Source organism: Chaetura pelagica, unplaced genomic scaffold (genome assembly GCF_000747805.2).
Source record: "Chaetura pelagica isolate M959 unplaced genomic scaffold, ChaPel_1.0 scaffold109, whole genome shotgun sequence".
NCBI classification, from domain to species: domain Eukaryota; kingdom Metazoa; phylum Chordata; class Aves; order Apodiformes; family Apodidae; genus Chaetura; species Chaetura pelagica.
Window position 1 is genome coordinate 4,810,913 of NW_009970725.1, and position 24,043 is coordinate 4,834,955.

The window sequence follows — 24,043 nt, forward strand, 5'->3', positions numbered from 1 at the left end:
GAAGGTGTCACCCAGACTGTTTGGTGTTAGGTGATATTAGTGAAAATGACAGCAAGTTAAACGGTGGCAGGTGATTAAAATGATAAGGTCAGTTTTCTCTCAGTAGGAAGGTAGTAACTATTGATGAAGAAGGAAAGTGTAAAGTGTTGAACAGCATGAGATGCTAGCATTTATGTGGAAGACATATATACCTGGTTTGCTTTGCTTTCTGCAGAACAGATTAAAAATTTGAAGAAACTGGCTACATTCCTTGGCAAGTCAGTAATTTTCTTCTTGAATGCAAGATCTGTCTACAAATCTCACAGACTGTAGTTCAATTTAACTTCTTTTTCTGCTAAGGTTTTTGCAGAATCTCAGTAAGGCATGTGTGGTGGTTGTAAAAAAACTGTTGGGATTTTTTTTCACTGAAATACATTTTTGTGTGTTGCAGTAACAGTCACTTGCCTGTCCCTTTGTGATCCTGACACCAATATTTGCATTTTAAATTCACATTCATACTCATGGTTAATTGCAAGTAATAAATATTTTGTATCCCAAATTAACTTCCAGATAAAAAAACATGCCTTAAAATGTATGTGAATTATTAACATTTGCCTTACAGTGTGGATGAAGGGAATGTGAGGCTCTGGTTTGTTTTAGTGTGCTTTGGATCAGGTCTTATGTGACTGAATTAATACCAGGAAATTGTACCTGTGCCAGGAGTCTCTCAGCTGAGCTGCAGAAGGGAGACTGACATGTTAGTGGCTGCAGGGAAGTGAACCACAGACCTGTAGTCAGTTTAATCCTGGTTAGTCTCACCTACTTGCCCTACTTGCCTTATGTACATCCATTTGCCTTTGCAGACGGGCTAGTACTGAAGTGTAAGTGGCAAGATGTCAAGTATCCAAGAGGGAGGAAGGCTTCGAGCTCAGGTTATGGTCAGAGGCAGCACCATTGTCCTAAAAGGACTGCTGTGGGCCAGGACAGTCCTCGGGAGCCTTCTTAAAGCCACATATGCCCTGGTGTATTGATACCTGCAGTGGCATTGGTGATAGCCAGTTTCTTGGCCAAGTTAGAGTACTTGTTAGGAGAAACATAGAGTCATAGAATGACTTGGGTTGAAAGGGACGCTAAAGATCATCGAGTTCCAACCTCCCTGCCATGGGCAGGGACACATCCCAGTAAATTAGGTTGCTCCAAGCCCCATACAACCTGGCCTTGAACACTTTGAGAGTGAGGGCATCCACAACTTATCTTGGCAACCTGTGCCAGTGTCTCACCACCCTCACACTGAAGAATTTTTTCCTAATGTCTAACCTTAATCTCCCCTTTTCCAGTTTAAATCCATTACCCCTTGTCCTCTCACTACAAGCCCTTGTAAAAAGTGCCTCCCCAGCTTTCCTGTAGGCCCCTTCAAGTATTGGAAGGCCACTACAGGGTCTCCCTGGAGCCTTCTCTTCTCCAGGCTGAACAAACCTAGCTCTTTCAGCCTGTCTTCATAGACAGGCTACCATTGTGTTCATAAATTATGCTCTTTGCAATTTATGAAGATCATTTAATGGCCTTTTTTGTGGGCAACTGTCCTATCAGCAGCTGTAGATGAAGAAGGGGTGCCAAGTACCGTGTGTACATACCACCTCCCCTTTCCCTGCCAGCCGGTGTCCTGGTCAAAGGTACTAGGTTAGTCTCCTTTGTAAAATGCTGACCCCTTCTGATTTACGTCCTTGGGTGACACACATTCCCAATACTTTCTTCTCCACCTCCTGTCCTCTCTTGTTCCAGAACTTCAGTTTCTCAGAATCGCCTACTTCAAAGCCTTTTGGACATTCAAACTACTTATTTTCCCTTACCAGTCTGCCTCATAGGTTGCTCCTTGCTCCCAGGACACTACCAGTAGGACTGTTCCCTAGATCCAGCCTACCTGGGCTTCAGCTCTGCCTTTCCATTCTCTTGAATCCCCTGCTCCCACGGGCCCTGGCCCCTCAGTGCCCCCTCAGGGTTGCACAGGCTTCAGTACCTCACACACACCAATTCTGACTAATCCCAGACCTTGCAGCTTGGATCCCCAGAGGCTGCTGTGGCTTGTTGGGCTGTGCTGCTCTTTGGCTTTCCATCACCCTGCCCCTTTTAGCACCTGAAGCAGCTTCAAGTATCTGGATCTTAATCTCCAGACTTTTTCCAAGAGGGGAAATCTTTCACTGGATTTCAAGCCATCTTGGTCTAGAGGGAAAATGAAGTTTAAAAAAGTAACCTTACTAAGCCACTCAAACTGAGGGCAAACTGCCTGTGAAAATGGGAACTTCCTTCTCAAATGCTGTACTTCAGCTAAAATGTCTCTTTTCAGCCCCCGCAAGGTGCAGGTCATTTACAAATCCTGCAGCTCCCTAAAAGAATGGAGCTGTCTCCCATGAGGTCTTGTGCTGTTCCTGCCCGTGCTTTGGCAATGCAATCCAGGACTGTCTTGTCAGGGAGAACGCAGGCCATGGGTGGTGCAAAGCCTCCTTGATACATTAATTCTGTCTCAGAATCCTCCTGTATGATTTATGCTAAGGGTGTATGTACCTTTTACAAATGGAGTGCTGTAGGATCGTGGTGAGCATCACCCACACCTGTCTCAGCTGCCTGCATGTCCTGTCTGAGGCTAAAAACCCTAATGTGCATCCCCTTGATATGAAAAGAGGAGACAGAAAGAAGAGGGTCTTTGGAGGTATGTTGTGGCCTGGGGTCACTATAGTTATTTCCTTTCAGCAGAAGAATAAGGAGGTTCTGAGGCTGTAACTGCTGAGCAGTAAATGGAACAGAGCTGCCACAGTGTAATTGTTTGGATATGTACTTGCAAAGAAAGTGCAGCAAACCTTGGGGGCAAAGGGAGTGAGGAGAGCAAATGTAGAACACAAAATCAGCAGAAAGTAGTTTGCCAGGAAAAAAGCTTTGCTTCTCTTAAACTCACATTACAGAAAAAAATCCTCATAATCTGTAAGAACACCATTTTATCTTTTCAAACAACATTGTTTTAAAAATCAGAGCAGTTTTCTAAAACAGCAAAGTCTGTCATTATCCTTTGCAAAGTCTGGCCTGAAAAGATTGAGCAAAGAAGCTAATATGAATCCTGAATTAAAGTTTTGAGCTGGACACCACTGCTCTGTAAATATCTCTGTAGTTGATTTTTTTTGAAACAGATCCTGTCTGGTGCTAAAGAAATTAAAGAGTATGGGAAGCTGAAATCCATTAGTAGGTGCTCCCTGGCATAGTTTTTCATATTTGCTGCCTTCCTGAAATTTTCTTTAAAGACCGTCATGCCTGGTACTTAGTAGTCTACACTTCTTGCTGTGTTCTTGGAAAGCAGACAATAAACTTTGAGTAAATATTATCAGCTGCCAAGTTCAATGGAAGCAGACCGTTTGCACTGAAGCTGGAAGTAAATAGAAGTTGCTGCCACAGTTTGTTCTTCCTATCTTCCCTGACTGCCTCTTTTCAGAGAAAAAACAACAAAACAAACAGTGGAAAAGGTAACCAGTCACAGCTTGAGTGAGACAGCAGGAAGTTGTGTTTCTTCTCCTCAGCTTCCCAAGGAAAAGAAGGCTCAACTGGGGAGAACACAGCCTGTCTGATACACAATCAAATAAAAAAAATATTTTATTGACTTCTGTTCTTGACTGGAAGTCAGAAAGAAGAGTTTATTGGTATTTCCTAGAGGGAAAGTGTGGCTTTGACCACCCTGAAGCATTATACAAGCATTTCCATTTTACTACCTCTGTCTAAAATAAAACAAACAAAAATGGAGGTAGGGAAGGGAAAGCAATTTGCAAAAGTATCTAGCTTTCACATTTTCTTTAGTTTTATTTTTTTAAGTGTTCAGGATCAAGAAAATTTCTTTTAAGATTTTTCAGAGCTTGCAACAATATGGCAAATCAGTTATTTGCATAGTTTTGCATAAGGTTCATGACATAGGAGGTTTAATGACTCTTACCAATATAAGATTTGCTGATAAAATTCCTTTGATTCAAATCCCTTAAAATGCTTCAGATACTCACTGTGTGGCTAAGAAGGATATCTTTAGCCTTCAGATCTCAGTGAATTTAAAGACTTGTGTTCAGATGATCTATCTGTGTAGGTATTGTCACTACAGAAGTACTGTTCATGATCTTACATAGACCATAGATCTATTAAAGCCTGTCTCAAGGTGTAAGGAAAAACACTGCTGTTTATGAATACAGCAGCCTTGGCAGACTCCATCTGAGAAAGCTACTGAGCAACTTTCTGGGGAACTGTACTGGTCTCCTGTCAGCATGAAGAATAAGCTGGTAATACAGGGAAACAAAAATGAGGAAACTCCTGTGTATTCCTCCCAAAGGAATGCTGATGGTAGGTGCCACTTTTTCGGGATAGTTGCCCACGCCTAAGCTACCTATTAGTTCAGAGGCTGTTATCCCAAAAGGAAGGGATATTCACTTTAAAAATCTTGCAGCTAAAAAAATACCTTAACTCTTAAAGGTTTACCTAGAGACCATTCTAACCTAGTAACATTGGTGAGATTGGAATCATAAAGAAAAATCAGATACTCAAAGCTCCAAAAAGATTTTTAGTAATTTTAGTACAGGGAATGGAGAATTGTTTGGCAACTGTAGAAATAAAGTGTAACTTTTCACGTAACTTTGCAATTCTTAAGTGTGGCCTGTCAGGCAAAAGATTCACTGACCCATAAACTTCTGCTTTTTAGATAGAGACAAAAGGGAAATATTGCCTTGGAGCAAACAATTACTTCTTTTTGCTTGTTTGTTTTCTGTGCATATATTTAAAAAATGCATTGGACAAAATTTTTAAAAGCCTGTAGTAGATTCAGAGAACAAAAGCAACAATCAATGTCTGTAGCAAATCATTCACAACTTAATATCTGTGTTCCTAAAGTTCAGTCTGTCAGTAGTCAACAACATGTATTACACAAGTAGAAAAATGGGTGTCTCTTGTCTTAGTGTCTTCAGTGAATGTTATAGTGAGCTCTGCTGCAAGGAAAACTTGTACCCTTGGCCTTATGCTAAGCACACTTGTGTTGAGGATGAGAAGATCAAAAACAAAATGTTCCTGACACTAATGTGAATGAATGTTAAGACTGGTTTTCAGGTATATTATTAATAGAAAGTTTCTTCACATTCTTTCAAGTTGGCCTTGGGTAATAGATGTGCCTCAGAAGAATCAGAAAAATCAATTCATAAAGCAACATGTATAAGTTCAGTGTATTTTTAAATATATTTTGAACCTAAGAACTAAATAATTTCATAGTCATAATTTGAAAAAGACCTCAGCATGCTTTAGGTTTTGACAAAATCAAGGTATTCTGTTAGGTCTGTACTTTGTCCATAATGAGAAAGATTCTTGGTGGGTCAGCAGAACACTGATTTGCAGGCCTTGGTCTGGCAGCTGTGAGAGCTCAGGTCCTTCCCTTGGCAGTGCTCTAGGGTTAGGAAGAGATTCAGGATGCTTGTTCACCTGTGTTCAGTAAGTCATTTTGTGTGATAAAAAAACCTCACAAAATTTCTCTGTCCAGAATAAATTTTACATTGTATCATATGGCTTTCATCAAAGTCATTGCTAAATTCCTGGATAATGATATTTTCTTTGTATTAAACGTGTTGTTGTTCATTACTATCTTTGCAGTCAACTGCGTGTGGAAGCCAAAATCCATTGAAATAAGCGCTTTTGTTGCACTGAAATGCCTATACAGGAGCAGGGAATGTAATTATCAAAGATCTCATCGCATGTGCAATGGCAAAACAGATTCTTCAGTCACGAGTTAATGGATGCCTCCAGCATCAGTTCAGATTTGCAGACCACAACTGGATTCTCCATTACATTTTTAGAATCATAGAATATGCTGAGTTGGAAGGGACCCATCAAGATTATCAAGTCCAACTCCTGTCCCTGTGTAGGGCACTCCTAGAATCACACCATGTTCCTGAGAGCATCGTCCAAATGCTTCTTGAACTCGGGCAGGATTGCTACTATTCCAGTGCTCAGCCACCCTCTGGGTGAAAAATGTTTTCCTGATATCCAGCCTAAACCTCCCCTTATTCAGCTTCCTGCCACTTCCCCGTTTTGTGGGACACACTCGCTCAGATGCCTTTTTAGGAAAAGAAAGGTCACTAAGGATGGTCCTGGCTTCTGAACATCAAATTATGTCTTCAGTGTTAATGAAAGGTCTGCAGCTGAAGTGATAGTTGGGTCAGTGTATTTATCTCTGTCTGTTACCTTGAGGTTGAGATCTAAACCTCACTAGAATATTTTGTTTCTGCTGCAGGTCAATACAGCCACTTTTTCTGAGATTCTTGCTACTTCTTGTTTTGACAGCATTACTGAGGGTTGACCTCCATTTTCTCACATCCTTTGACATAATGAGATTTGTGGATCTAAGTAAAATTCACCATTCATTCACGGTCTCTGAATGGATCTGGGTTGGTCTTCTGGCTGTTTATATTTGCACCTGACTTCAGTGAGCAAATACCTGAAGTTCGATTTGGCTCTGCTGCATTTAGGTCAGAGCTGAAGCAGGAGCAATGCATCCTATGTCTGTGAGGTCCCTGGTCTGAAGAGTCACCTGGCTCTCTGCACTCAAAGCCACAGTGATGGCCTGTATTAAAAGAGAGTTAATGATCCAGGTTTTCGGTTTTATTGTAGCCAGTTAAGAGCAAAGAATAGCTGGATAGTCTTTTTTTGTTTGTTTCCCACTGATTACCATGATCAACTGTATGTCTAAGATTCAGTTTTCTTTCTGATGTGTAGCACTAGACTGAATGCACAAAGAACCACAGGATTGCCACTTCTTTTTTGTATTCTTTACATGTGTATTTTCTGCTAATGCAGAGAGGGGAGCTTTATTGCATTGTTTAAAAACTGGAAGAATCAGGAGCAAACTCGTTTGTGATGGGGGTTGTTTTCTAGCCAGCCTTGGTAGAATGAGCTTCAACTAACTGTCCAGATAAGAAAGAAAAAAAAAAAAACAAAAAACAACAAAAAAACCACATCAGTGCAAGACAGATGGGTATGTAAATAAAGAAAAACAATGAACAGGAAAAGCATTTCCCATTCACACGTTTTCCACTAACATGAAACTATTAAGGTTGAAAAAGAGCTTTGGGTAGGAGGGATGGTCAGACAGTTTGTTACTGTCTTTTCTACTGATTCCTTGTGAGTTGATAAACTCTCTTGGTCCCAGCATTTTGCCCTGTGTATTCACAGTTATTTTAGACTTTGGACTAGTGACCTGAGTTTTAGAGCTGATGCACATCTGCTGCTGCCTTTGAAGTGAGTAGGATTTAGGTATGTTGATGGGCATTCAGCATTTCTGAGAAAGAAGCCTCTTAACGTGATTTCTGAAATTCCTAGGTTGGTGTGCCTGGAGGAAACGATACAAGTTTGAAAATACGGACTTTTAAATATAATTTGATTTCCAGTCTTCTAAGTATACAAAATAAATTTCACACCACATGGGGTACCCAGGAACGTAATTAAGGTGAATTAAGTGTTTAAAAATCTTTGCGGAAGAGTAATTGGAAATTGTGTGCAGAGCAGTAACAATGTATCAATGAGAACTAAAGTTTTGGATTCTGAGTAGAAGAAATACTTCTGGGATAAAATATGGATACATTTGTTGCAGTTTTTTTTTGCCATGATGTCAGCCTGGCTCGTCACGGTTAATATTATTTTAGCATTCCTAGACCAGGACCCACTAATCTTGATTGAACACAAGGCATAGTCACCATGCTAGGGACACTGTAAACCAAAGTACGTAATCAAATAGTATACTGTACTGTGAAAAAAGGACTATGAAAATAAAGTGTTTCAGATACAATGCAGGGTGCTTCACATGGTAATCTTGAGTTATTCAAATAGCAAACATTGAATAACGCAAGAAAGAAATAAACTTTCTTTTGCTAAGGTATTGCACATAGTTTAAAATACTGTCTTCATCATAGTGTTTCACTTAATTACATTTTTATTAATATTTGGAAAAATCTCCTGCATGTAAGCAGTGGTCTTTCATATTTTAGAATGTATTTTAAGATTTTAACAGTAAAGTCAGTGCAATATAAAACACAGATAAAATGTAATCAAGATTTTTATATTTTTTTTCAAAACCTAAAATGTAGTCATTCACACCAAAATTTAAAAAGCAGAATTGGCTCCAAGAAAACACATCCATTTTAAACATGCATTTCTTTAGTCATTGTATTATCTTTACTTGGTGCACTGGAAGAGCTCTCAGCGTAGATGAATTAGTTAATTTGAGTGAAAGGACCATCTCTTCTTTGCCACGGAGATTCTCCTAAGCTTTTGGTAGAGACTGCTGGCTATTAAGTTATTAAGCTTTTATTAAGGGTTTCTAGTCATGCTACTTCCCACTTGAAATATATAAAACTACTAAGTATCTTTTAAACATTCTCAAATAGCAATGCTGCTCCATTTCAAGAAACAGTAGCTTCTCAGATTGTTTAGCTGAAAAAGTAATGTTAAGGATAGTTGCAGCTGCCAAAGTCTGGAAACTCAGAGTTACATCTGACATTTCATTCTTTACCTTAACTATTGAGCCTTGGCCATTCATTGGTTTTTCACAGTGCTTTGGAGTTAGAAGGGAGTTTTACAGATGAAAGATGAAAATCAAAATAAACTCCTTTATCAAGTAAACCTTGCAAGGGCATTCTGAATTTTACAGTACACAGGAAGTTGATTGTGATATAACATACAACACAAGAGGGTTGGAATAAACAATTCATTCTCTATCGTTAGGGACGGCCATGCATAACTGACTTATGGCTCTGGTTTGCTCTGCCACTTCTTACGTGTGCAGTCATCCCTAACTCATACCAAAAATAGTTTATCATACTCCTGTGTTGCATAGTTTTTGTCAAATGTTCTCTCATTAAAAATTTTACCAGGGAGATTGAATGCTCTAAGACACTGGCAATGCTTCTGAAAGCTTTCTGCAGAACTTGGGCTCTCGTGAATGGAGTCAATGCCGACAGTGATCACATGACAGTTCCTGATATCCTACGCAGATATAGTCTGGTGGGCAGGTAGCAGTCATCATTTGAGAGTGTGTAGCAGGTTCAGTGTAGAGGTTAAAGCCTGGCTTGTCAGAAGGACTGAAGACCACAGAAGCTCCCCCCAAGTCAGGAAAGAAGCAGGGGGGGGTAGGACAGTGTGGGAGAATACTGCAGTGTCACTGCCCCTGCAGTGAGGGTTTCATTTCCTCCACTGTCAATTCAGGACCTTCCCTGAGCCTTAAATGCATTTAAAAACAAACAAGGCCATCTGCCAGATAATTCCCTGGCCATCCTTGTGATATATGTATCTGCAGTCTGTAGTTGTCTTTTGGATAGCTGTTTGAAAGGCTTTATTCCTAAGCATTGTGTGGATGGAGAATTCAGCTGTGTGCTCCCTTCCTGAAGAAGGTTCCTTTTGGGTAGTGCATGTCTGCAGCACAACCTAGTTCATGTTGCCCAGTCTTCTGAAGAGGGGTTGCAGTCCTGGTACAAAAGTAAATTGGTGGGTCCCCAACACTGTCTAGGTAATAGCTGGACCTAAGCCACTGGTACGCCTTGGTGGTAAAGCCCCGATGCTGAAGTTTACTGCTGAGGTTGGAGCTCGTGGAGCTCCACACAGTTTTAGTGGTGGCCTTTGGTTCATGGCGTTCTGTGCCTTTCTTGGGCAGGAGCGTTTGCTGCAGACTGACATATATATTGCTACAGTGATGATGTCGTGCTTGGAAAAATGTGTCTGACAAGGTCACTTTCCATCAGATGCATGGTCCCCCTGCATGTTTGTTTGTATCAATGCATTTTTTCCAGGCCAAATCACCTTCCTACTTCATGGGATCATTTTAACTGTAGACCTTTATTTCAGCATTGCCACACCCAGGCTTAGTACAACTGATGAAAGTTCAAATATATGCAAAGTAACTATTAAAGCATCAGGGCTCATCTGGGGGTCTGGGCCACCCCTCCCCTTTTCACTTACGATTGTGCAAAATCCCTTAATGTTGCAAAGAAATTGTGCATTCATCAGGTGGAGCATTGGAGGCCGGGGTGCAGATAACCGCTTTTACTGCATATGAGACATTGCAGTCCTGTTCTTAAGAACTGCCAGGCAGATTGGGAATCACGGTCACGGTTAATAGCAGCGAATTGCCAGCTCTTGATGGGTGGGTAGTCACTCCTTTCAGTGGTTGCCCCCTGGGGGAGAAGGTAGAAAAACAGAGGGAGGGAATTAGAGTGACTTTGCACAGTTGAGCAGGTTCATGCCGCTGGATCAGTGGCAAGCATTGGCAGGGCTCCACTCTGGGGAGGCTCACAACAACATCACAGTCTCATTTTTACCAATTGGTGTTGCTATAGCCAGTGGTGCACAGGGGGAGAGCATAGAGAAGGGAGGGAGCCGGGGGGGAGAGTGAAAGCAAGAGCCTGGACTAAATTAAACAAACAAAAGTGCTTGTAAGTTGCATTTAACCCATAACCATTAGCCCAGTGCTGCTAATTGTACTAAACTATATATCTGAAGTTCAGTGTGTGATTAAAGAGTTGGCTCACAAACTCTCTGCATAACCTTAATTTTTTCAAGGTTCTTTGAGTGTAGAATGGCTTATAATAATGATTTTGACTAATACGATTTTTGACATGCAACTTTAATGCTTAACCTTAGTACAACTCCAGAGCATTTCATGTGTATTCAGCTGTAAAGAGTGATGATTTAAAGGGATAATATAAGAAAAAGGTCGTTCTAGAATGAACCTCTAACAAATTGCATAAAGGAAGCTTATTATTCCATGAGTAGAGAGATATGCAGCTTTTCTGATCATTTTTCTGCTTGGTTCAAAAAATTGTTGAGACATGATTGGGGAAAGAAACACAAAAAATGAAATAGAAAACTGCAAGCAGTGAACATTCTTTTGATGGTTATGATTTTGTTGCCACTAAAAATACTCCTCAGTAATGTGGTTGTTCATCTTTCCTCTTGTTTTGGGTGAAGAATTCGTTCCAATAAGAAAATGCTGTTATTGGTTGGAGGATTGCCTCCCGGACCTGACCGGCTACCCAGCAATTTGGTTCAGTATTATGATGATGAAAAGAAGACATGGAAAATACTGACAAGTAAGTGGTTTATTTTTGTACAGTTGTCTTGATGAATTTAAAAACATGGTTAATCAAATTAGACACTTTATTGATTTGTTTCTCCTCAGAGATTTGTTTATGTATCACAAGGGGCTTCACAATGGAGCAATAAATAGCGATTGCAGAAGATGCTAATTTTATAATAGGATAGGCCTAAATTAACATTGGCTTAAAATCATTCCAGTAAGTTTTTTAAGTAAACTTGTAAGTCTTTCTTACTGCAACATGAATACATGCATATTTAAGTACATGAGATTAAAATCTGGTTTAGGAAAAAAAGGGCAACGTTCGAGACAGTTTTCGCAGAGTCAGATGTCTGGTAAGCCACAGTACTAGAGCACACCTTTGAATCTCTTTTACATTTTCATTTCCTTCTTCCACCTTTATCTGTTGTCCACAGTCTTTAAAGGTTTCCTCTGTACTGCTCTTCTTCCATTGCTGACAGAAGCATTGGTGGAATATATCAACTACAATAAACAGTGCACGGAGGCTTCTATCACAAAATTGTTTCCCACCTTCTTTTAAAGGTTGATTGTGTCTTAGAGTAAGTATTTTGCCTCAAGCATCAAGATTTGGAACTTATTGTTATGTCGGTTGCGATTCCCAGTCTGACTTGGTCATGGAATCAAATCATAGCTTCTTTGAGTGCAGCAGGCTGTGTGTGCATTAGTCCCCTTGTGGCTAAACTGGCTGCATTGGTCAATAAAACTAAATTTTAACTGTCAAAATTGCCCAAAGCAGTATAGATAAAATAATAAATGAGCAATTTTGATCCATAAATCAAAGCTATACTTCTAAGACTGGACAACTGGTAAAACCTGGATTTCCTGATATACCTGCTTTTTTTCTGCAGTAAAATATATTTTACATAATTCTGTTCTTCATCCCTTAGCCAAAACCCTTTAATATGATACATCCACATGAATATTATATGCACAGGTTAGGATGAAAAAGAATTAAGACTACTTCTATGATTCAGGACTTGAAATGATGAGTTTGCTAATTGCTTTCTCCCATGGAAAATTTAGGAGCCTTTCTCAAAGTACTACAACATAAAGACTGCTTAGGTATAGATCCCCTGGACTAATAGTTGAGGTTATTGTGTAAGAATGGCAATTAGTGAAGGTTGCATGAACTGTACATTAGAAAAGTCTTCAGTGTCTGTACTAGGGAACATAATGTGCTTCACATTTTTCAGAATAATGAGATGAAATATCTCTGTATGCTACTTGTAAGAAAATTCTGAAGATGGTAAGTCAGTGAAAAATCACTGACACTACCTAAGGCAGAAGTGTTCAGGTTTTTTTGAATTTGTTGCATCTAATCGAGTGGCTCACCAGGATAGACAGGAGAAATTGATCTCTTGCTTCAAGATCTGAACTCTCCACTGAATTAAAGTAAAAATATTATTCTGGATCTTACCTATCTGTACATGTGTCACATTTTGTAAGAATGAAATTGATTCAGTTCCTAGGTTCTTAAAGTGTGATGCTGTCTCTGATACTATAGGAGACTACATAGTGTTTCCTCCTGTACCAGCAAATATTTACAAAGTCTTCGACCATCTGCCCTCAGCTAGACTCCCCCATGCACAAACAAAAAGCCTGTTTTTGCACTTAAAAGCTTACTGAGCCCATGTAAATGTGCACAGAAATTCCCCTCGCCTTCCTCCTAACCCATCTACGTTTCTCATTTTCTGCTCTCTGTGCCAGTGGCATTTGGGGAGTAGGGAAGGTGAGAAGGATGCTTGCGAACACCTAGCCCTGGGTGCAATGGCAGAGCCATTGAGGAGGAGATGGATGAGAGGAGACTGAATTCCTCATGTCACGCTCCACTGAGAGGAGCCTCAGAAGTTACTCAGCAGGGCCTGCAAACCCATTTGAGAGGGAGCTGTTTGCCTGTTGCCTTTTCCATTCTCAGCATGGTAGAGTGTCAGTTGCAACCATGCAGTTCCTTAGGGCTCTGTGTCCTGCCTTGTGTGATGCATAAGGAACAGGACAAGATCAGCCATCAGAAACTACTGCCTGCCTGTAAGCTGTGGTGCTGCGGTTGGAGCTATGAAGACAGTTGCAGGTGGAACAGCACAAGCTATTGAGTATGACAGTTTAGCAGAGCAGCAATCTCATTTTGTTCCAACGACAAGACTAGATCTATTGGCAGGGGACACTGCCCACCTCTCTCTGCCTGGCTACCCAAAGTACCAAATGCATCAGTACTAATGGGAGTAATTCTAAAGGTATCAGGAAAACAACTTGCCTTGTTCATAGATCCAGAAGAGGTGGAGAAGCATGCACCCATTTCCAATTTTTTAATGTGATCATCTATAGGCAAGAATGCTATGGCTTAGGGGATCAGTAGATTTTTCACAGTCTAGTATTACTGTGTATTTTTCCTGCCCAGTATTTCTCAGGTAATTATTCTTTCTATATTGGCAACAAAGAATAAAGAAATAAAAAAAAGAGAAAGTAAGTGGCATTTTACAAACACTTTCTTCCACCCACTTTTAATTTATGTAGGTGTAATCCTAATCTGAGATTCTCAATGTGCATGTTGTTGTATAATTTGGAACATTTCTTACTGCCTAGTTGTGCCTTAGCAAAATAGAGGCTTTTATAGAGTGCATGGCGAAATGCAGTGGACAGATCTTCACCGTGTGATTTCTTTTCAGGGTTGCTTACATGTGCATGAACGCTCTTTAATTATTTAACGGGGTGCTAACTATGTCCTGTAGCAGCAACAACCTACCCACTGCCAGTGACACAAACTAGACAGCTGATGGGTGTGTGACAGTCCTTAATAACTGCAAAAGTCCTGCTCTGTTAATGGGGTTTCACTGTGCCGTGATATTTCACTGTCCTCATCAACACTTGCTGGATGTGGGGTGGGAGGGGGATGTCTCTCTGTCACCACCTCATGCCACATGGCTCAGAACCAGCCACTACTGCTCCAGTTTTAATTAGCAGCTATGGTTCTGCCAGGAGCCCTTGTTTAATCCTAGTACTTTGGTTGTTTGTTTTAACTGCAATGTTAAAGATTAATTAAACTTTAAGGAAGTAAAACAATATTTTGTTTGCTAGGATTATACTGTGATAATTGCAAGTTTCAAAATCCAGAGCCTATAAAGATTTTTTGTGTTTGGAAGTGCATAGCTCTCCCAAAAACCCTACTGCTAAGGCAATGATGTATTACTTTCACTTTCATTATATGTTTTTAATCAGAGCGTGACTTCACACTAGACAAAGCGATGCTTTATGCATGGTCTCCGTTGTTTTTGCTAAAATCTTTTGACATGATTAATTTTACTTTAATGCTTTTGTCTTGTTGTAATGGTAAGGATGATGGGTATAAACCAGGGCAAAAAATACATGCTTTTCTGTCATAACGCCTCTAAGCATTTAAAAAATATATTAAATGAAAGAAAAAAATATCACAAGAGACTGATCCAACTGGAATTAAATTTCTTGCTACATGAACAGAGAATGCAAGAAATAAATAAAAATGATACAGCCATTGTTTTAGTTTTATTTTTTTGTATTTTTCGATAGCAATGTATCCATCTGTCTGATGAGAAGCAATGAGTATGAGAGAAATTGTGTCTTGCAGATTTCTAGGTATACAGTGAATCCTCCTTGCAATGCAAAAGTCCTATTTCTCTAAAGCACAGAAGGGTAAAATATTAGAAATGTTACCGAACTCTTACATGATACATTCCCTCCATGTGAAGCTGTAGCAGATCTTTCTTTCATTGTGGCACTTTGTTTTTCAGTAAGATGCTAATTGTAACGTTCCTTAACTTCCCTAGCTAACCACATTGTCTGCATAAACCACAGAGAGCCTTGAATGAGCATCAAAAAAGTGGCAAATGCATGTATGGGCAATAACGCAGTTATGTTTAGGTATTGCACTAGGTTTGGATTTTAATCCAGTGTACAAGTCAATGTCATTATCCAATGAAAAGTATAGCACAGGCAATGTATTTGCATAGGAAAGGCAGGGAAATGTCAAGAAGATCACCAGACTGGAGAGTTTAGTCAGGATGACCAGCGACCCGTTTCTGGTTACTTCCTTTCTTAGTTAACCCTTAGTCTAATTTTAGTCATCTCAACCTTCCTGCCCTTTATTAGGTGTATTAACATCTGCTGCATTTAGTCCATGTGTGAGGACAAACAATGAATCAGATGCTTCCATTTCCTCCTCCATCTCTCCTTCATGCCAGCAGCCATCACACAATATCAAGGACTTGTAATTTATTTGTCTTCCTCTGATTTGCAGATCATAACAAGCAGCTGGTAATCTTTTCATTCTCGATGCTCTTGTAAAGGCCATCCACCTTCTCCTTCCTTCCACAGGTTGCCTGTGCTTTCATTTTCACATGAGGCATACTCCACTGCAGGAGAGGAGTTGCTCTGAACACAGCATGTTTTTATTTCTGTCATTTTAACTTTTTTAATTTCCCTTTAATATGTTCGATGACAGTACAGCCTCCTGTACAGCAGCCTTCTTTTTGAGTGCTAGCCAGCACTTAGTCATACTGGTGGCTCTAGAAACCCTTTCAACATAATTATTTATGCATTTTACCCACAGGAGAGTCAAATAAATAGAAGATAGGAACAGTTTATTTTGTATCATAGTCAGCATTAGAGAACCTGCATCACTTCACTCCCCAGCCTACATATTTCTGCTGGAATAGGTTGCATTTCTTTCTCTTCTATATTCTTTGGCAGTTCTGAGATGCTCAGCCTTTCCTATACAGACTAACACTTTGTCCTTCCTCGGCAAATTAATAACAAAGTCCTGTTCCTCTGTTTTTCTGAAATGGCTTTGGAGGCACTTAAGTTTCCTAGTCCTTTCTTGTGTGCCCAGGTGGCCAAGAGGGCCAATAGCATCCTGGTCTGCATCCGGAATAGCGTGGCCAGCAGGAGCAGGGAGATGATTATGCCCCTGCACTGCTCAGGCCAAACCTTAGGTACTGTGTACAGTTCTGGGCTACTCACTACAAGAAAAATACATTGAAGTGCTGTAGCCTGTCCAGAGAAGAGCCTCCAAGGAGGTGAAGGGTCTAGAGAACAAGTCATGCAAGGAGCAGCTGAGGAACTGGGGATGTTTAGTTTGGAAAAGAGAGGCCGCACCTCAAGTACTGTGCTCAGTTATGGGTCCCTCACTACAGGAAGGACAGTGAGGTGCTGAAGCATGTCCAGAGGAGAGCTACCAAGCTGGTGAAGGGTCCATAGAACACATCATCCAAGCAGCAGCTGAGGGAACTGGGGATGTTTAGTTTGGAGAAGAGGACCTCATTGCCCTCTACAACCACCTGAAAGGAGGTTGTCGGGAGGTGGGTGATGGCCTCTTCTCCTGAGTGAACGATGACAGGGCCGGAGGAAATGGTCTGAAATTGCCACACGGGAGGTTTAGCTTGGATATTAGGAAGAATTTCTTTACTGAAAGAGTGGTCAGGCACTGGAACAGCCTGCCCAGGGAGGTGACTGAATCACCACTCTTGGAGGTACTCAAGAAACCCACAGATGTGGAACTTCAGGGTATGCTCTTGTGGCCAAGATTGTATGGGGAGGAGGTTGTGGGTGTTATTTGGTGGTGTTTGTGTCTGGAGTTTTGGGGGGTGTGTGTGTGTTTGTTTGGGTTTGTTTGTTTGTTTGTTTATGAGGGTTGGACTCAGTGATCTCAGAGGTCCTTTCCAACCATGACTATTCTGTGATTGCCCTAGGTTGTTGTGGGTTTTTGGGGGGGTTTTGTTGTTTTTGGTTGGTTGGTTGGTTTTGTTTGTGTGTGTGTGGTTTGGTTTGGGTTTTTTTTGGTCCTGCTCTGGCAGGGGGGTTGGACTCGATGATCTTCAGATGTCCCGTCCAACTCCTAATATTCTGTGATTCCGTGACTCTGTGATTCATGTGATGGAGTGCCTTATCCAGTTTTCTCATTTCCAAGTTGCTTACTTACAAGACATACAGTATGATTTATATGCTCATATCAGAAGTTCTTGGGAGAAATTTTCAAAGGCATGAATGTCAGTGTAAGTACCTCTAGATTCCTAGATCACATTGTGCCTTTGGAAATGTTATGTTGTTTAAGTAAATAAATTCATCCACTGCAGAGCTTTTACTTTGTAGAAGAATCAGTGTGTTAAAAGAAAAAGTTTTCTACTTTAATTTACCCCAAATCAGTTGGTAACTGAATACAAGACGTGGTGTTTGCCAAAAGTGAGTCGAGTCAGATGGACAGGTTGAATCTCTTGGCATATGCTGGTGAAAATTTCTTCCTCCTTTTTTTGTCACTTGTGAGAATAGTGCACATGGGAGTTAATCAAAAACATGTCTTGATGAACACTTTTTGGCAGCCCTGATAAATTTTGTCTCTCTTACTCCATTTATCCAGCAGTCAGGAATGCTGCAGCTACTGCTTCAGTGCTGTGTCAAGGATGGTTTCAGCACTGCATTGAAAAGCTTGAGCAAGCATTAGCATATTGCTAAGACAGAAATCTTGGTATTATCCACTAGACAGATGTATGTAGTAGTTTCACAAGTACCTGTACACATACGCACATGCTTATATGTATCCTCCTTCTTAAATGAATACACTGATTTGATTAAAAGCTAATTTTAAACAGAAATTCCATCTGTATTTTCCGTTCTTGTATCTAGCCCCTTTTAAAGGTTCAAAGCCAGGAAAATACAGTCACTAAAAGAAGATATATTCATATGCAGAAAAGTTGACTAATCACTGCAACTATTCAACTTTTAAGCCTGGATTTAGGAGGTTTATTCAATGTGGTCAGACACATGGGTGAAAAGCCACATGCTTTATACTTACAGGGAAGTGAGAATATAGAAGGAAGAAACAGAAATATAGCAAAGAGTATTTTTTTACATGTGACATAGTAGAGGTTAGCCACAACTCCCATTCTGAGGATGATACATGGGAATTCAACCATGCAAGTGCCATTAATGGTGCATGCCTGCGTATCTAAGAGCTCCAAGAATGAGTGAATATGTAGCATGTTCTCACAGAGGATGCTGTATTTGTGCCTTAAATATTTTCTTCTGCACTACCAGTTGAAATAACTTTCAAGAAGTGTCAGCTCTCTTTCTGTTCACCTCAGAGAATGAAGGACTAGTGTAAGTAAATGATGTACTTTTTTTTTGTCATTTCACTTGATACTTTCTCCTTATTCATAAAGCATATTGTTCTGCATATGCCCTCTTATTTGTAAGTGTCATGTCCTTTAGACTCTAGATATCTGGCTTTCTCTGCCTGTGTTCCCAGTCCATTTATATCTTGCTATGCTGTGTCCTTGAAATGGCCAGTCTTATCACTGCATTCAGTCTGTTTGTGCTAAAGTCCTCAATAGTCTCTCAGCTTCTCTTGGCTACTTTCTGGTCTTTGCTGTGGACTTCTGAACACCCACCTCTCTGGAAACTAGGGTGTTCACTTTCTTTTGCATAGACAAAGATGCCCAAATCTACTCACCTTTATCTTCAGAAATGCCACCAGGGAACAGTTAATTTCAGGTAGAGTGTAACCCAAATGTCCTGTTCGCTGCCTCTGCTCAGCCGTGGTTGAAAACCTGAGCTGGACATGAGAACAAGGCACAGCCCTGTTCCAAGGCATCCATAGGCAGGGGTCTGAGACCATGCAGAGTTGAGCCATCGGTGGCCCACATAAGAAGGCAGCAGGTGTAAGACAGGTGGGTTATCAGATGATCTGTGCCATTTCTGCAGCAGATGCTGATGTCAGGCTTCTGTAGAGATGTCTTACAAAGAAAGCTGCTGGTTCCTGGAGACGCTGCTGCCTGCTACATCTTTGCCAGGACATCAAAACCTGTGACTCAAAATATTCCTCCTGGATCACAGAATGTAGCTTTTTCTACCTCATCTTTCAACTTGAGTGACACATCTTTACAGATGGCTTGAGGATGACCAGTTTTGCAGCAACTTCTACAGCTTTGTTCCAAGGCAAGAGGAAAACAAATTCCTTCAAACGTCATGTCCCTTCGCATCTCAACAAGTCCTGTGGGGTGGTGAAGAGGCAGGAAGTTGAGGTTTGAATCCCTGCTTTGCTCAAATCAGAGTATGATTTTTTAACTCATGAACCCCTCATGTGTGAATCCCTCATGTGTGTCCCAGTGGGTATTTCACAGCCCCATCAAAGACAGTTTTGTCCAGTTTTGCAATATAACTGCAAACCAGAAACTGCATAGCTATAAATAACAAGTTGTCATGACTTCAATGGTAAACCCAGGTGAGCATAGATACTTGGGCTTAATGCAGCCCTAAAGGATCTGCAGCATTTCAAGTCATTCCAGCCTATGGGCATTGTGTGTCTGCTATAAACAGTCATATCCTGGTGCAGGAGGGAACTGTGTTGTCTTGTGGTCTGTCCAAAGCATGTCTCACCTTGCTAGAGAAAAATTTCAGCAAAGTCATAATTTCTAATGAAAAAAGTACTGTAAAAGGTACTCTCACCAGATCTGTTTGTGTAGGTCCCTTAGTATTATTTGGTCTCCCTCTCTAAAAAATCAACCATCTGGAATGACTTCCATGCAAAATTATATGGCATTATGTGAATTTAGTGCTTATTGCAAACGTGGCTTTCTGTTTCTTACATAATTTCAGGTAAAATATATGTGTTTATTCTTACCTAGTTGCTCTTGGATTTATGTAGCACTAATGGAAGCTAGGCATAAATGAGCTCTGGTCTGTTTCTAGTTACTTTAGAAAGCATTCCCTTTTTCATTATCTAATGTGGCATTTTATTTATGGTCAAAAGGCTTGCAAACAGCATGGCAAAGCACTGTTAGCTGGGAAGAATGTAAGCATAAAAATTCTTATAGAAATCCTCAGACTTTTAAAGAATTCAATATGTGGTTTATAAATTTTCTCCTCTCAAATGTTCCAAAAACAAAAGGCAGTTTCCCTTCAGTAAGTGTTTTGTGCACAGTTATTTGCAATACAGATTTCAGAAGCCTGCCTTAGATTTCTCTGTTTTGTAAGTGCAATTAATGGCAAGAGGTGCACATTTTGCATCCTCAACTTTATTTGCTGTTGTATGTCCTTATTGCATTGTGGCTCACTGTGGGAAGTAATTCTTTTTTCAATTTTTCTCTATTTTCTGACATCTTGATGAAGTTTCTTTCTCTCTTTCCTTCCCCTTCCCTTCCTTCTTCCCTGTTCACCTCCGTACTCCTATGCCTTCCCTCTGTTTAAGAGAGAAATAGAATGTATGACAGACTTGAGAGGGGGTTTTTTATGGGCTTTCTGTCTCATACCAGGTGTTGTAAGAGCTACTGCTTTCATTTAACTGAGTGCTGGAATATCTATAGGAACAGACTAACATGTCTTTACGGGGATGTTTTTTGGTATTTTGTTTTGTCATATTTATATGTTGTGATTCTACTCCCAGATGGGTTCTGTGCTACTATAGGGTATGTGACTGCAGAATGACTGTTCACACCATGAAAAAAAAGTTTTAACAAATTGAATAGCAATGAATTAACCTGCAGAAGAAGCATTTTGCCCTAGTACACAGAAACCCTGCATAACTAGAGCATATAATTTTAAATGAAGCAGGCTCTAGGAATGCCTCAATGGGTGTGATGTCGACAGTAGCTCATAATTCATGGATATGAATTATGGCTGAATATCAGGAAAAAACTTCCTGACATTGAGATCTATTAGGTTGTGGAATAATCTCCCATGGGAGATAGTACAAATCCTGTTGCTTAAGATGAGACTGAGCACTAGGAAAGGTACAAATCCTGGCCTGGCCTCAGTCCTTTAGGACAAATGAATTAATTGCTTTAACATATGTGTTCATGTCCCCCTAGACAAGTGATATCCTTTAGTATTTGCTGGGAGGAGCAGGAAAGGCAGCTGTCATGCGAGCTACCCTACCTTGCGCTGTGACTGTGCCCCCTCTCTCTATATGTGAATAGGTCACCCTTGGGGGTAAAAAAAAAAAAGGGTGACTTTCTCCCAAGAGCTGCCCTGGAAAGTCGTTCTGCTGACTTCATGGAGGCCTTGGCTTGGGACCTAGGGCTTCCTGTTCAGCTGGCAGCTCTGGGGCCTGGGGTCTCCCACCCACCCTTCACACGGGGTACAGGATGACTCCAGTCCTCTGCCGGGGTCTCCTCCGGTCCTGATGTGAGCCTATCGTATTCAGTAACAAATGATCTGTGGCTGAATCATTTTAAAATTTCCCATTTTACAAGTTACACATAGATAACATATTTAGTGCACACAATTTAGCTTTAGTTTAGGGGGGAAAAAAGTATTCAACTCTGACATGGCTACAGCTAAAACTATTAAATCATGCTTGTTTGAGAGTAAAAACTAGATAGATGCAAGTGGAATGACTGTTTTGCAGTGATTACAATAATGAGCAGCTTAATGTGTACAGGTAGGCCAATGCTTTGAGTTCTCATTTTCTGTTTTTTTTAAACAGCAGGGGTGGGGAGGAAAAATACAAGGAAGAGAAAGGTTCGATTCCAGAACTTTAAACTAGGAGATGGTAGTCAGTCCTCCATGGATTAAAAAGGAAAGGAAAAACTGAGAGAGAGATGCGCTTGCATCACTTTCAGGTGGAGAGGCTTGGCAAATCTTGCTATTAGAAATCATTAAAATAGATTTATATAGAGTTAACATAATAAGTGATGTAAGAGCCATGGTTTTTTTTCTCTTCCCGTCCCTCCCCACCAGTTTTACATGTGGAAGAACAAAGTGCAGGGCTCTGGTCTGTACTCACCAGCAGCTGCTTGCTTGCTGGTCAAGAGTTACAGCTGCTGTATATGCACAGCCTTAACAAACACATATATCATATGAAAAAGATACTTCTGATTGAAATTACATGGAAGGAATTCCAAAAGAGCTGCCAGAGCAGAAAGAAAGAAACAGTTAATTTTTTCCCTAGATGAATCCTCACAGACTAACAAAAAAGATCATGGAACACACTTCTGCCTACATGCATGTGAATGGCATTGTGCAGGCATAACTAAGGCAGAATTCGACTCCCAAATTAACTCATTTGCTGGCTGCAAAAGTGAAAGAAAATCCTTATGACCAGCTTGTAAGTGTACATAATGAAAAATTACAACAGCAGAAAAATGTATTCATATCCTATCTCTAAATCAGCAATGTATTAATCACACTGATGTTCAGCAGTGTATTTAAATACATTCTTAAGTACATTTCTAAGTACTGCCTGTAAACAACTCTATATGATGGCACATTAACACAGGACAGAGTTTATCTATATGCTCTCTCCAGAGAACTACAATTAATTTAAACACTGTGGCAGCCAGTAGTACAGAGCTGGATGATCTGTTGTGTCCAAATCCCAGCCTTCTGGCTGGTCACTGTGCTGTCCTTGTCTCCCAGCTACATTACCGTTTATGTCTACACAAGTTTTTTTAAACTGTTGTATTCAGCAGAGTCACAACTGCTGGAATCAGCTGTGCATTTGCTGGTTCCCATTAACTTCAACTCCAGGAAAGAAAGATGCAGCCAGGGAAAAGGTTCCCCATGTGAGGGCTCAATCCTCCAACTTATGTGGAAAACATCCCAGTGTGTAGGGTGTTTCAGGGGCTTTCTGCACTGGGACACATTTCACCCAGCAAGGTTGAAACCACTGTCCTCTTGACAGCTCTTGGGCTTTCCACAGTGCAGCTCCAATAAATGACCATTTCAACACTCAGAAGTCCGATTTTTCTTAACTGCTAAGATTTACAACAGCAATAAAGCCCTGACATAGCATCCCGTTTCCTGAAGCTGGGATTTGGCTTCCCTCCAGCTGCTTGATTTTAACACCCTGGCCACCTCTCAGGGAGGCACAGCTGTCCTGGGAGGGGTTTCTGCCCAGGTAGAACAGCGCTGGTGCCCACCTGAAGCAGGTGCAGTCACAGAAGGGCTTTTGTTTGATACTTTCAGTATTGGAAAATAATTTGATGTCCTCAGAGAAAACATCTGATTACTTAGAGAAAAGTCCTCTAGCTTTACATGGATGAGAACAGGACTGTTGAAGGAATGGAGGTACATCTTTAAATAGAAGCATTGGTTTGAATAATGCTAAACTCACTGTTTCAGGAGAGAATTTTTTTATAATAGAGAATGCTTGTATTAATCTATCTTATATTGATGTTCACCAAAAAAAATCTACCAGGGCTGGCCATTTAACCTTACGATACCATAGTCACTTGCCTCTGCTTTGGAAGTCACTAATTACCTTTTTGCAGTATTCAAAAAGTGTTCCTGAGAGCCCTGCATTTCTCCTGACAGTCTGAGGATTTGCCGGGTGCTGAAGCTGCCTGTGGGTGTATGGCCAAGGATGGAAAGTCTCCTCCTCTTCACAGAAGCAAGGCTGTTGAGGTAGCAGCAAAATGTTAGAAGACTAAAGATTCTGCACCAGTTCTGGATGTAAGGAACCCCGTGGAAGGTGCAGGCAGGGTGAAAGAGTAGCTGGTTTTGGTTGGTTGGGATTGTTGGGGGTTAAATAGTTGGACATTGAGAGCAGACGCCAGGTCTGGGTCTGAAGCTGGAATTTGTCCTTGGTGGGCTCCAGAGGCAGGTGCAAAAAATGTCATGCACTTGTCACAGGAAAAAAACACAAGCAAAGGAGAGCCTGGTCTATTAGAAATAAGAAAAGGGAATTGTGTGAACCAAATTAATACCACTCCATGAATCTCTAGATGAAGTCTATAATTAATTTAATGTCCATTCTACTTTAAATGATTTGTGGTTGTCCACTCAAGCAACCCACAGACAGATGCTAAAAATCTGGAAAAAAAGTATTTTATTTACCCATCTGTTGATCATTTCTGTATGCCATTGTGCCATGTTGTCCCCTACCACCAGTGGATACAGCACCTGCTGAACTCAGGTGCTGGACCAAATGGGGCT

The 24,043-nt window shown here is 40.7% G+C and overlaps 1 protein-coding gene across 1 annotated transcript in view; it reads left to right on the plus strand.

The window, feature by feature from the left end:
• The window catches only part of KLHL14 (kelch-like family member 14), a 74,975-nt gene that overhangs the window by 18,880 nt on the left and 32,052 nt on the right, over positions 1 to 24,043 (plus strand). The window contains exon 5 of the mRNA XM_010006891.1: positions 10,999 to 11,120. Within this exon, the coding sequence (XP_010005193.1) occupies positions 10,999 to 11,120 (122 nt within the window). The remainder of the gene's footprint in view (positions 1 to 10,998; positions 11,121 to 24,043) is intronic.